Below are 15,111 nucleotides of genomic sequence, written 5' to 3'. Positions count from 1 at the left end.
ATAGAATTTACCCCTACTGTCCCTCAGGGTTTCAGCTGCAAGAGGGCAGCTGTAAGTTGTTACCTGGACTCTATATAAGCCCCAGTGGTTGCTGCCCAACTGAATAATTGCATCCATTTCTCATTCTGATCTTGCCCTCTCACCTGCCAGTTTTGTCCAGTTTTGAGGATGTGCTGTTCTCCCATAGATCCTCAAATGAGAAGATGCAACCATTTAATGCTGCTTCAACTCTCCTCTAGTTGGGCTTCCTGCCACCAGGACACTGGGCAGAAATTAAAAGTGGCCCAAGACAGGGTGAATCTAGCCCAGCATACAATGTGACCAATTAGGAGGCATTTGAGACACAAGGCGTTACTAAAAGTTTCTCTTGAAATATTTTGCAATTTTCCAACTATGGAATGCTCCAATTTTCATCACCTTCATGTAGCATCAATGCCAGTTCTTTGCACTAAAATAAGTAATAAATTTTAAGGATATGATTCATTTAACTTTACGTAATTAGCAATTTAGCTGCAAAATCAATCAACACACAATATTTTATTCTCATTGGACATTAACACTTATCTTCCCAGTTCAGCAGCTATTAGGTATTGTATGTTGTGTCTCCTGTTCTTGATGAAGATGGGTTAATTTAATGTGGGGTTTTATTTTTTTTCCCCTCACTTTGATAGTATCTGGGACAGATCTACTGGTGATCATAGGAATTTTGTCACTGATTTCAGTGGTATCAGGATGAGGCCCTATGTTAATAATATCACGTGAGAGCAAAATATAATATATTCATAAGATTCTGGCATGCAATGTCAAGGGCTGATAGGTTTTTAACACTGCCAATTGGATAGCGCATTGGCTATTTGTGATCTGGGTTGGATCCAAAGAAAATTTGCCTTGTGAATCTACAAGCTAGGAATGAACTTCTCTCTCACTCACCCTCCAACTCCCCCCATCCTCAGTATCCCTCCCAAAAAGAAAGAGGCTGTACTGGTGAACTATATAAAATGTGAGGCAGGGATACCTGGTCAGCAAGAGAATTCAGAAATTCAATAAATTATGCAAAAATCCCTGCCATAACATTGTATGCACGGATACATTTTATGCACAGCTCCGATGCTATGTTTTATATGCTCATTTACAAAAATAAATTGATGAAAGCTGACAAGAAAGGAAAAGAAAAAAAAGAGTGAATGTTGTCATGTTGAAAGAACGCTCGAGGTCAGATGTGACTATGTGGAGATATAAGGACACTGATATAGCCAGGATCCAACAAAGCACTTCAGCATGTCCCCGATTCCAGAACACATCACCGTTCAGGAAGAAGGATGGACTCAGGTTTGTGCTTGCAGGCTTTCCTGACCTGGGGCCCACGTGCTCCACTGTGAGCATCAGGCAGTTCCATTGACTTCAGCAGGAGTACTTGCCTGCTTAAAATAAAGTATGTGCTTAAGTGCTTTGCTGAACTGAGGCTTATGTGCACATTTCTGGGGTTCCATGGGGTCCTTTTATTGAAATAGTTGCATGTTATAATAAAGTCTATATGCCAGGTTCACTTCAGCATTCAGGTAGATCTGTGAAACCGGGCCAGACCCTCACTCTTCCACCCAGCAAAGCGTTCAGCATCATCAGTGGGCCTATTGCCCCAGAGGGGAACCGGGCCTGAAATTGTGAGGTGCTGAGCTCTTAAAAATGAGTGCAATGGGAGGAGAAGATGCCCAGCACCTTGCAAAATCAGATTGTGAGCTAGGACTGGAAGATTTGACTCACGGGGATTGTGTGAACATATCTGTGGACAGGCCAGAACCTTTCTTTAATGTACAGAATGAGACTGAAATATGTATTCCACGTTTCCATGTCAGCAGAGAAATGAATTTGAATATCCAGTCATTGAAAAGAACATAAGTGCATTTGAGTTCAACATGCAGTGTTTTAAGTACGTGCAGGTGCCAGCATGTATGTATCAAGAGCTCCTTACCTTGGTACATTGTTAATAATAATCCAAGAAAATCATGGACAATATACGCCTGATCCGAAGCCCATTGAACGTAATGGAAAAACTCCTGTTGATTTGAGTGGGCTTCCAGTCAGACCATATGTGATTATCAAATATTCATAACTAGTATGTCTAAACCAGGGTTCCTTGGGTATAGCAAAAGCTCTTTTCCTCACTGAGCATTGGCAGCCTTCAATGAACAAAAGTCTCCCTTATTACAATGGGATTCCCACATAGAGAGAGTTTGCAGGTGTGGGACCAAAAGGTCTAGGATGAGTAAGAATTATTAAAATTAAACCCAGTTTTGGTTAATGATAGAAAAAGAAAATCCTCTGAACGGATTTTTCCCTTCCAAGCATCAAAATACCTTTTCTCCATTTTCAGACAACTCACAGCTAACATGAAGTTTTACTATATTCTCTGCAAAAATGTTTTATATGTATATATATTCATTCCTGCAAAATTTCGTGCAAAAAAAAGTTACCCGTTGAGCTGAAATTTCTGCTGCTTGTTAAATAAGTGTATTTAACAAGCAGCAGAAATTTCAGCCCAATGGGTAATTTTTTGCAGGAAGTTTTAAACACCCGAAAGCTTATAACTTAAGTGCCTCTTTAACCACGGTTATTCTGAATGTGACACTAATATTCCAGCTATATTAATAAAGGGTACCAATATATTTCTCAGCCAGAAAGTATATTGAAACATGACCAATATTTTCTGATTCTGGTGGGCCCCAGGAGCTCCAACCTGTATATAAAAATTAATTCATTGCAGCTAAAAGCCTCTCTGCTTCCTACCTCTATTGTTAACACTAGCTCTGCCTTGCCAGTTCTTGCTACAGCTTTGCTAACTTCATTCAGTCCTCCTGGCCCTGGAAGCTGGTGTAGAGTAACTAGACCTAGACACTGGATCAGCAACGTTGAGCTGTTGGTACTGGTGTGAGTAAATCCTAGTTCAGAAATAGGATGTTATTTAAGTAATCTGTGGATTGCAATGAGCTAAGAATGGAATTACATTTATTATTATTAGTAATAAATAAATAAATAAATAAATAATAACAAACAGAGCCAGCATACAGAAGTAAATCAAAGAATTTATAGAATCAAAATAAAGATATTTTCAATTGAACTCTGTGATATTTTTCTCTACTTTATGGATTAAAATATTTAACTTGTTTTTCTTAATTTCATGTACATCATATTTTCATTATTACATATACCAGTTAGTTAAACTTCTGGATTAAAATTCTGCACTTCTTACTCTGATTGACTTCAGTGGTCTATGGAATTTGACTGCTCCCAATTAATGTCATCCACTTGAGTTTTTGCTCAGTATTAACTTGCACTGAAAATTGTATAATGAAGAGTGTGTGTGAGAGAGAGAAAGAGAAAAAGTGTGTGAGGGGAAGAAAAAAAAACAACTTTGCTTCGTGTTATTAAAAGAACAAAACAAATAAACAACATAACCCAAAACCCCCTACATCTTTAAGATTTCAAAAATTAGGTAAAATGTAACTTGTAATGAATATTTTTTGAAAAAATTACACCTAAAAATCCTGTAATTGCCAGATCTGAATGGTGTCTCAATTACAGCACTACAATACAGCTTTTAAAGTGTCTGTATATTTGTCTGAAGTAAAAAAAAAAAAAAAGAAAAAAAAAAGGAGAAGCATTGTCTATTAAGTGTCAAAAGCCTTTTCTTAAACCACAGAAGGCTTGGACAGAACTAAGGAAATTTTTCATCTGGAAGAGAAATGCGAAAAATTGCCCTTCATGTTATTGGAAAACCTATTATCAAATGCTAAAACCTTTTCTCAAATCCCTCAATATACACAGCCATGGAGAACACTTTGGTTATAGTGATTAAACCTTTGTTAAGCAGAAGGCAAAATAAAAAGGGATGCAATCCACCTGCTAATTAGCAACTTTGTTTTCCTAGATTTTCTTAATTTGAGCAGTGAACACTTCTTATAACATTTCATTTTTTCTGTACTTTATAAAATGAGACTACATTGTACTTACGGGGAAATGCAGTTGACTCTTACTCCCCTGTCAATCCATTCAGTTCCTAATGTCTGTGTTAATTTTACGACCCCAGCTTTTGAGGCGTTGTATGCTAACTGCTTCTGCGGGTGAGGCACTAGAATAATTCAGAAATACGAAATATTGATTCTTCACATATTAATATGCACAGGGAAGCTAAAAATCACAACATGCACAAATGAACTAGCTGCCCTTTCCCCTGATGCTTGGCAGGTAACATGAAGGAATTCTAATATAGCAAATCCCTACATCTATATTTTTCCTAATATAATATATTCCATCTAATATTTTTGCATTAACAGCTGGAGGATTGAAGAGAAAATGAAGAAACAACAGCAATAAAACAGACTGCAGATTTTAGAACTACAAAAAAAAGATATTACAACGATATACTCAAAATATTTGGCTGTATCCCACAAATAGAAACATATGCACAAACACACGTTCAATTTTTATAATACACACATACAAGTAACTGCCTGAAACAAGTTATTCTGCTTAATTTATAACCTCTCTCTATTATCTCATCAGGTGTTTGTGGGGTTGTGAACATGTGTGCCCAAAATTCAGATGATCTACCACTTTCAAAATCTGAAGCCTTTGAAAATGTTTCACAGATGTCACATGTCAGTCATAAAGGAAAATGATCGGCTTGTTAATTACAATGTTCAAGCTTGCTTCTGCTGGATGTTCTGTTAGTTCTACCCTGTCGCTGAGCTCTTCCAGTGTTCCAAGGAAAAACTACTTTAGAGTAGAACCTCAGCTGGTGTAAAGTGTCATAATGCTACCAAAATCAGTAGAAGTCAATTCTGCTCTCGCAATTTACACCCGCTAAGGATCTGCTCCTCAAGTATTTTTAGCTACCTGGCTTCCATTCTGACCTATTTAAGCAAAGTTGTTAAAAAAGCAGTGAAATCTAAACATGTGCAGTTTAATATTAAATATTACTGAGCTGTAATTCTTTTTTTACTGAGGGAAATCAGTACTAAATACCATTAATGAGGTAAAAAAAACACAGTGTCTGGTATTAAAGTGTTTTAAAAGGCAGGTGCACTACTGAATTTTTGTAAGGTGTATCAGCATATCAAATTGGTTTTAGTTTCATGTGACTACTGGCAAGCACCATATAATACAGGTAGGAAAATTCAGTAAATAAACAACGGTTTGAAAATGAGCATTAAAACAGCTTAGCTAGCAATTTTATGTCACCCTTATAAGTACCAGATGGTATTCACCCAACAGTTCTGAAGGAACTCAGATAAGAAATTGCAGAACTACTAAATGGCTTGCAACCTATCACTTAAATCAGACTCTGTACCAGATGACTAGAGAAAAGCTAATGTAATGCCAATTTTTGAAAATTTTACCAATTTTTACCACTCAAGAAAGAGCTCTTTAAAAAAGAGCTTTCTTAAAAAGAAAAGAGCTCCAGAGGTGATTCTGGCAATTACAGGCCAGTAAGCCTAACTTCAGTACCAGGAAAACTGATTGAAACAACAGTAAAGAACAGAATCATCAGACCACAGATGAACACAATATGGTGGAGAACAGTCAACATGGCTTTTGTAAAGGAAAATCATGCCTCACCAATCTATTAGAATTCTTTGAGGGTGCCAACTAGTATGTGGACAAGGGCGATCCAAAGGATATACTGTACTTGGACTTTCCGAAAGCTTTTGACAAGGTCCCTCACCAAAGGCTCGTAAGCGAAGTAAACAGTCATGGGATAAGAGGGAAGGTCATCTCATGGATCAGTAACTGATTAAAAGATAGGAAATAAAGAGCAGGAATAAACGGTAAGTTTTCACAGTGAAGAGAGACCCCAAGGGATCTGTACTGGGACCAGTGCTATTCAACATGTTCATAAATAATCTGGAAAAAGGAGTAAACAATGAGGTGGCAAGGTTTGCGGATGATACAAAATTACTCAAGATAACTAAGTCCAAAGCAGACTGCGAAGGGATCTCACAAAACTGGGGGATTGGGCAAGAAAATGGCAGGTGAAATCCAGTGTTTATAAATGCAAAGTAATGCACACTGGAAAACATAATCTCAACTTTACATACAAAATGATGGGGTCTAAATTAGCTGTCACCACTCAAGAAAGAGATCTTGGAGTCATTGTAGATAGTTCTCTCACAACATCTGCTCAATGTGCTGCAGCATTAAAAAAAAGCTAACAGAATGTTAGGAACCATTAGGAAAGGGTGAGATAATAAAAATCTCAATGTCATAGAATCATAGAATATCAGGGTTGGAAGGGACCTCAGGAGGTCATCTAGTCCAACCCCCTGCTCAAAGCAGGACCAATCCCCAACGAAATCATCCCAGCCAGGGCTCTGTCAAGCCTGACCTTAAAAATATCTAAGGAAGGAGTATACTGTATAAATCCATGGTACGCCTACACCTTGAATACTGTATACAGTTCTGGTTGCCCCATCTCAAAAAAAAGATATATTGGAATTGGAAAAAATATAAGGAAGGTCAACAAAAATTATTAGGGATGTGGAACAGTTTCCATAGAAGGAGAGATTAAGAAGACTGGGACTGTTCATCGTAGAAAAGAGATGACTAAGTATGTGATAAAGGTCTATAAAATAATGAACAGTGTGGAGAAAGTGAATAAGGAAGTGTTATTTACCCCTTCACATAACACAAGAACCAGGAGTCACCCAGTGAAATTAATAGGCAGCAGATTTAAAACAAACACAAGGAAGTGCTCCTTCACACAAAACACAGTCAACCTATGGACATTGTTGCCAGGAGGATGCTGTGAAGGCCAAAAGTATGACTGGCTTAAAAAAAAAAATTAGATAAGTTCATGGAGGATAGGTCCATCAATTTTTATCAGCCAAAATGGTCAAGGATGCAATCCCATGCTCTGGGTGATCCTAAGCCTCCGAATGCCAGAAGCTGGGGAACAGGGGATGATCACCCCATAATTGCAGTGTCCTGTTCATTCTCTCTGACACCTCTGGCACTGGCCACTGTCAGAAGACAGGATACTGGGCTAGATGGACCATTGGGCTGACTCAGAATGGCTGTTTTTATGTTCTCACTTCTCCTATACTCCAGAACTTGCATTTATCCTCTAAACCTACTGTTTATAAATGTTGCAACTTAAATTATAGGAAAAGGCCGGTAAATAAAGAACAATATTGTTGGATTATGCAAAAACACTGAAATGACATAGGCTCCAGTTCTTCAAACACTTTAGCACATTTAAATGTATGCATGTGAGTAGGCCCATTGACTTTAATGTGACTTCTCGTGTACTTAGATTTGAGAACTTGTGTGTGTGTAGGATTGGGAGAGAGCAGGACATAGCTAATAGTTCCTCCTCTTTATGTATGCATTAAAGATTTGAAAGGTCCTTCATTTGTCAGATAATGCATTGTGTAGTTTGAAACCCAAGTCCATTCCATATATTATTTTTTTTTCCAAAACAAAATAATTAGGATTTTATTGGAGGAAATATTTCTCCTTTCCGCTCTTTTTTTTTTATTTGGGGTGTGTGTGTGTGTGTGTGTGTGTGTATCACATCACAGATGCAGCACTCCATGTGGGCCGTTGAAATGGAGTGGAATATAATTCCTTGATTAATTGCCGTACACCAGCTCCAAGTTATGTACAAATTTAGTAGTTAACCTTGTCACCTCACAAAAGCAGTCATTGCTAAACTTTCCCAGTTTGTCTGTTTGTAACAAATAACTTGGAGTTTCCTAAGAGGATAAGGGCTTTTGCATCTTCCCCAGTTAAGGCATTGCAGTTTTCAGTGTGCACAAACTAAAACAGAGATTTTCTGTAAGATGTTGGAATCTGCCTGCTGATTTTGGGACAGAAGCTCATTAGATATTTTCTAGAGTTCGTTCTTCTAAATGCGTCTCTCTTTACAGAAAGGGTTAAGGAAGGCAGTTTAGAAGATGAAATATACACCTCCTGAAACACTTGGCCCCTCTTAATTGAAAGCACTCAAGAGCGAGCCAAAGGGTGTCACAAAGTGGATGGCTTTCACAGCGGTATTGTTTTTGCACTAAAGTACATAGTACCAAATCCTGTTCTCCTTACTTCCGCTGTCATCTTCGGCTGGACTGCTCATGTGTACAAAGACAGAATTTAGCGCACACACACACACACAATCAAAAATTGACTAGAGCATCTTCATAAATGTAAAGATTTATCTTCACCCCAGTGGAGAACACTTTAGAAAAGGTCACTTCTCTTACGGCTCTGTAGGAGTGGGGCTGGGAGAAGGGGGCTAATTTCCCTACTGGTTCACATATTCCCTACTGTTTTGCATACACGGAGTGGGGGAAATGTAGGTAAAAATGATACCAACACCGGCTGAGTTATATTTTTAATATCTAATACAATGTGATTGCGTCTTTGCTCAGTGATTGGGGGGTTCTACCCTGCCCTTGATACAGGCATGTAACATTAGTGGGGGGTTCATACACTTACATGTTAGAGGATAAACCCTCTTACCACCAAAGATCATCACTGCAAAAAAATAGGGATCTTAGCTACACCTGGATAACTCAGAGTAACTCCATCTGCTCTCTGTTACACTGGCATATATCTGGAATACCTCTGGTGAAGCCACTGGAGATACTCAAAATTTATACAGGCAAAACTGAATGCAGAATCTCAGCTTGATTATATTATTTATTAAACTATTTTAGGGAAATATATCTGGGAAACCACAGTCAAAATTCTATCCAATACAATTAACTCCCCTGAGTTTCTCCTCTGCTCATTTTGTTGTATCTACCAAAGAGAACTCAACCTACGAAAAATTATCCAGTATTTCTAGAAACATTCCATACTATGCCAGTTGGCCAACATACTTAAATAACCGAACAACATATTTATTTAACATTCAGCAGATGGACACGATATGAACATCGTGATTTTCAGTTATACTTTTAGAACTATTTGGCGGGGGGAAGGGGTTAATGCCAAGATTCAAACAGGTTCATGAAGTAAACACGTTCCATCTCGTCTTAATGACTGGTCTCACTAGGCCCACTTGGATTAACATTCTTTGACATTTAAGTGTACCCCTGCTGCCTTTCCGAAGATATTTTCACTTTAAAAATACTCTTTTATATTTCAGTAAAGATTTCTAATTGTGATTAACATACTTCAGGGCCAGATTGTCAACTGCTGTAAATGGACATACTGCCATTGACCCAACCAAGCTGCGCTGACTTACGCCAACTGAGAATCTGACCCTCAGTTTGCAGTTTCAGTAAGATAATTGTAATTTAAATATTCTCTCTGGAAATATCACTCATTTATTTAAATAAGAGACAGCACTTTTGAACAACAAAAATGAGAGAGAAAGTGGTATTTTAACACTCAGAAGAGCAAATCCTCAGCTGGTGTAAAGCCAAGGATTTACCTCACAGCTGTTGCCTAACATTCTATAGTGTCTATATCTACTATTAAGCCTTGTATTGTTGTTGCTATTATTCTAATATAAATTGTGGTAGCACCTCAGCACCACAGGCATGTACTAGGACCCCGTTGTGCTAGGCACTGTATAAAACACATAACACAAGTTTAAAGCTTTGAAGTTCCGTTTTTATTTTTGTTTGTGCGATTTGCAATTCTCCATACTTGGGGAAAGGGACTACTCTTGTGTTTAACCATAAGTAAAACAGCTGGTAATGACACTTGTAAAAAGATTAACAACAACTTTATAAATGCATTTTTGAAGAAATATTTAAAGTTACTATGTAATAAACCGAACAGAATGTCATAGAATGTCAGACTGGGCACAGTAAAAAATAAATGTTATTCCCAAGGAAAATAAAAAGACTGAATATTTATGTAACATTCAGCAGATGGAGATGATATTTATATAGGGGTTTTCTGTTGTACTTTTATAGCTACTAGATTTTCTTGTCTAACTTGGTAACCCAAGGCACCATTTGATTTTTGGATTTGGACAATACTGCAACAGATGTCCAGACCAATAAAATAAATTCCTAAAGGGCTATGCTTAATTTGTGTAATTGATCAATTTTTGTTACATGGGCTTCAGTTCACCAGCATGTAACTGCTTCCCAGATTAGCTCAGCAGTTGGGATTTCGTTCCATATGTTCCAACAATAGTTTATTGGCTCTTTGATGACACTGCTGATACAGCAGTGTTGGTGGAGACACCTGTTGGCGACATAATGAAACAGAACAACTGGTATTGCAGTTAAGGGAAGGGTGAAAAGCTTTTGGATAGACTGTAAACACTAGTAAGGCACACTTTTCGGAAATGTTATACATTGTGCTCAGATTAAGGGAGTTACACCAACACGTTTCTTCCATAATTAACGTGTCAGACTCAAGGAGGGTAACTCCACCTCTTCTATAAAAAAGTAATATGTGCTCTAAAACATGGAGGACAGATAAATGTTGAAAAATGAGATCATAAAAATTTTGTAGTACATTTTCCCCTAATACAAAATGTCAGTGATTTACTCCTTCCCAATACAGGTTTAATTGATTCAAATAGCATTGGTAGTAATTAAAATATGGATTCTAAAGCACAACTGTTAGATATCATCACTCACCTATTAAACTTGCCATAGATGCTGTGTTAATTATCTTCCCATATCCTTGCTTCAGCATAATGCGGCCTGCAGCCTATGACAGAAATTAAAGGAAAGACCAGTGACCCCTTTTGTGATTGTGCTAATAATTACATGATAATAAATTAGTCTTCACTTTTCAGAAGAGTTTATGGATTTTTTTTAAAAGTGCACAGTGTAAAAATTTGATATAAAATGGCTGATGCAGAAAAATTTCTATTGTCATTTTAATTCAGCTACTGTGTTGCCAAAATTTTCAAAAGGTGAGTAGTAATATTGGATGCCTCTAGTATTGGGAACTCCAACTGATATCCCACAAAAGGGTCTGATTTTCAGGAAGTTTTGGGCACCCGGCCTCTGAAAATCAGGTCTCTTTTTAAGGTGTCTCACACTGGAACCAATAATTACTAGTTACTTTTGATAATCTTGGCCTAAATGTATACCTGATTCACAGTGTCACAGAATTGAATTTTTATTTTTTTTATAATTTCAACAGATAATACCAACGGTTATTTTTAAGCATTTTTATTTTTTTTTATCTATTTAAAATTTTCACAGTTGAAAAAAATGCTTAAAACTGATAATGGTGTGCAATTTTTATTTAGTTAAATTTTCAAAGATGTGGGAAATTATGGGGGGGGAGTCAGACAATTATTTAATGACAACAGACATGGAAATACAAAAAGTCAAAGCTTGGTAACCATTAAAACACAAATTGTCAATATCACATGTCAAAATACACAAAGTAAATGTCCTTAAACTCTAAATAAGTTCTCAGGCAGCATTCTTCTTACTTTGCCTATCTGTAAATTTCAGTTGTTATGGATGGAAATATTTTTTCATCAGTTTGCATTTGTTTGCTGAAATCGACATTTACTGACAAAAATCTAATGTGGCCAAGCCTACATAGCCAAACTATTATTAACACCCACCAATATACGTTTGATTTTATGATGATAATTAGCAACAAGAATATTATTAAACCTCTGGGTAAGTCAAATGCTTAGAAAACAGCTACAGGAAAATAGTACAGATCCTCCTACTTACTTGGCAGCACAAAAACAAGCCTCGTAAATTAACGTTAAAAGTTTTGTCCCATTCTTCTAGTGAAGTGTCTTCACTTGCAGAATTCATGTTAATTCCAGCATTGTTACAGGCAATATGAACTGTGCCCCACCTAGCTACAATCGCATCCAGAATCCTTTGCACATCTTCAGGTTTGCTTACATCTGCTGCCAATGCAATGCTTTTTATCCCTAGATTAAAATGAGATTGATAAAACAAATATCGACATTCACAGAAAACAAGGTATCCTTTCTTGTGTAACTAGTTACTAATTCTTAAAACAAACAACAACAAAACCAGTTTAATCACCACTCCACTGATGACAGCAAATTATGTGCTATTAATGGAAGCATGATGCATTGGGAAATGAATCTTTTAAAAAGTTTTTAAGTTTAACTTTGGTAGACTGCACTTACTGTAGTCTAATACACAATCAACTTATTTAAAATCAGAGTTCCGACTCTCCAGTTGAATGAATCTTTGAATACTACACCATCTTCTGTTCAAAAGTTTAACTGCAGCTTATCAACTAAAGTGATGGTCATTCCAACAATTCTCTGAGTGCTATGGATCATAAAGTGCATCACTTTCAGATGACAGTTATTAGCTCATAAACAAGACAAAACAGAGGAATATTTTATCTGTTGTGCTACAGATGTTTTTACAGTGAACCCCAGATGCCACAGAAATCAAATACATTTGTCAGCCAAACTGATTCTAAACATCAGGTTTTTAGAGTTTGGAGTGTACATGTTCTTTAATGTGTAATAGTGTATGCAAAAGCCATCCAGAACTATAGCTGTGATTTAAACATGAAAATCTAAATATTCAGAATTATGGCGCTCATAGTAACTAATTCGGTGCCATCGCAGCTACACATTAAAGCACAAAAGTTAATATAATTAGTAAATAGCTGTAAAAGTACCCTATGGATGTGAAATGTGACTGTTAAATTTGCTTTTACATCAATAACTTTGCATATCTTGCCTTTTGCACATGTACAATCTCAATCAAAAATTATTCCAATGCAGATTTTGCATTTCATGTTTTATTACTGCATATGCTAGAAAGTTGATTTTTAAAAAAAATGTGAAACCTTATTTTTTCTAAGGCTCCAATCCAACGGAGCACTTGAAGTCAATGAAACTACAGACGTGCTTAATATTAAGCATGTGCCCAAGTGTTCTGCTTGACTGGGAATTAATTCACAGGAGGGTAGACAGCCATTATAGTTATAGCATAGATCAGTATTCTATGAGGAAGAAACAATGGATAGGGAAGAAATTATATATTATAAACAGGATCATAATAGATCTGCTCTCATGTGGTTTATTCATAAAAACAGGAAATAGTCAATAACTGAAAAATGAGCCATATAATATGTCAAAAAGGAAAATGTCTAGTCTTTTCCCAAGAAGAAATGTCATAATATGTCTTCTGAAGCATTATAGGAAAGCCCACAGGGTCTTTTTGGGGTGGGGCGGTGCAGGGGGTGAAAAGCTGCACCCTCCTATATATATATATATATATGCGCATGGCAATCCCACACTAGGAGTCTGGATGCCTATGCCCCAGAGCAAGGCGTGGACTGGGAGGAAGATCAGCATTCTGCCACCAGACTCACCTGTGGGCCTGATCCAGTAAGCACACGCAGAGCTTGCCAGATCAGATCAGGCCACCAGAGACGAATTTACACACAAGAACATAAGAATGGCCATACTGGGTCAGACCAAAGGTCCATGTAGCCCAGTATCCTGTCTTCCGACAGTGGCCAATGCCAGGTTCGCCAGAGGGAATGAACAGAACAGGTAGTCATCAAGTGATCCATCCCGTCACCCATTCCCAACTTCTGGCAAACAGAGCCTAGGGATACAATATATATTCTTTTATACAGTGTATGTGATAAATACACTGAAAATAATCAAAATTATCTAACATTTCCATCTACTCCTAAACTGTCTTCTAAGCGTGTAAATAATTGGTGTTCCTATAATCTTTTCATTGTTTTTATTAATTTTATAGGCTAACATGGGTATAAGTGTGTAACAAATTTTGGCTTTTTCTTCCCCTCTAATGAATACATCACATATAAAGAGGAGCAGGTAAAAAAAATAGAAAAGTGGGCATTTAAAAACAGCATTGGCTTCTCAGAATGTTGTTGTCATTTTGACTTTTTTCAACATGTTGGATAATGGGAAAACGTTGATGTGCTATAATGCTTGCCAAAGCCCCCATAAAACTGATGAAACTTTGCATTGACATTGACAGGTTTTATGACAAATTTTGCTGAAAACTCAAAAATCCAAAAATGCTGACCAGCTCCATCTGTATATCTGCTTTTGCTTCTATGCTAACAGACTTGGTCCATTAGTTGACGAAGTAGAGTCTTATGCGTTTAGGTCCAGAAATCTGCCTTTCAGTCCATGCATATGACCCAACAACCAGGCTATTCATTCTTCATACACCTTGGTGCCGATGTGCTGTGGTGCCAAAAATATCTCCATCGAGGAGTAGCTGGTGCCCTACGCCACTCAGGATTGTCCATTGACCTGTGTTGTTTGTCTCAAACCTTAATATATATGTAGCAAAATGTAAACATATTCCTGTGTTATCACTAGTCCTGCAATCTGATCTGTGGAGATGGACCTCTGTGCCTGTATGGAGCCTGACTGACTGCAGTGGAAATCCAGCCACATCAATAAGATTGCAGAATCGGGGCCTTATCTTGTATTCATAGGTAGAAAGAAGATTTTTTTTCCAGAGTTCACCCTATTTTACCCTACACAGAATTTCATCAAGATCATTTTCACCACCTCTTTTTTGCAACATTTCAGCATCCCGACTCCCACCAGCGGTGATACATTGCTAGAGTTCTTTTTCCCCGCTGCATAAAATAAAAGTGTTTCACAACAAAATGAATAATATTTTTGCTGCAATGTAGTGATTGTGGAGAATAGATAATAATAATTACTGTACCTTATCAAAGTCACACTTAAATCAGGAAATTAAATGGCTAACATACGGGTCTGATCTTCCATTGATGCACCCGTGTAACTCCCATTAAAGTTAACAGGACTTGTGCACATGCATCAGTGAGAGAATAGTCCCCCTATAGGATCCAAGCATCACAACAAACAATTAAGAAATTCTGTTTTCCCCAGGTATGTATCCCCAGCTGCCGTTAATGCTAATGGGAGTGATATGTGAGCATCTAGCGAAGGACTGAAATGTGGTTTCTCATTAAAAGTAGCTTACCAAATTTAGCCAGTACTAATCAAATCCATTAAATTGCTCTAGTGCCTGAAAGGGCAAAGAAACTGGACTTTTCCCTCTGAAAATAATATACTAAAAAGAAAATTAAACCGTTAGAAATATAGTCTTAAAGTGGTAGCCCAGTTCTGAGCCTGTAAATCCAAGACAATTCAGA

General features: G+C 37.2%; 1 protein-coding gene across 1 annotated transcript in view; it reads right to left on the bottom strand.

Annotated features, from left to right (window-relative positions):
- Nucleotides 1–15,111, bottom strand: part of LOC141991379 (D-threitol dehydrogenase-like) — a 37,521-nt gene that overhangs the window by 4,765 nt on the left and 17,645 nt on the right. Inside the window, exons 5-7 of the mRNA XM_074959671.1 lie at nt 11,667–11,875; nt 10,602–10,674; nt 4,009–4,126 (exon numbers count right to left, since the gene is read on the bottom strand). Coding sequence (XP_074815772.1) covers nt 4,009–4,126; nt 10,602–10,674; nt 11,667–11,875 — 400 coding nt within the window. The remainder of the gene's footprint in view (nt 1–4,008; nt 4,127–10,601; nt 10,675–11,666; nt 11,876–15,111) is intronic.

This window comes from Natator depressus, chromosome 7 (genome assembly GCF_965152275.1).
Source record: "Natator depressus isolate rNatDep1 chromosome 7, rNatDep2.hap1, whole genome shotgun sequence".
Lineage (NCBI taxonomy): Eukaryota > Metazoa > Chordata > Testudines > Cheloniidae > Natator > Natator depressus.
Note: the sequence above shows the minus strand (reverse complement) of the source record. Positions and strands in the feature narration are given on the sequence as shown.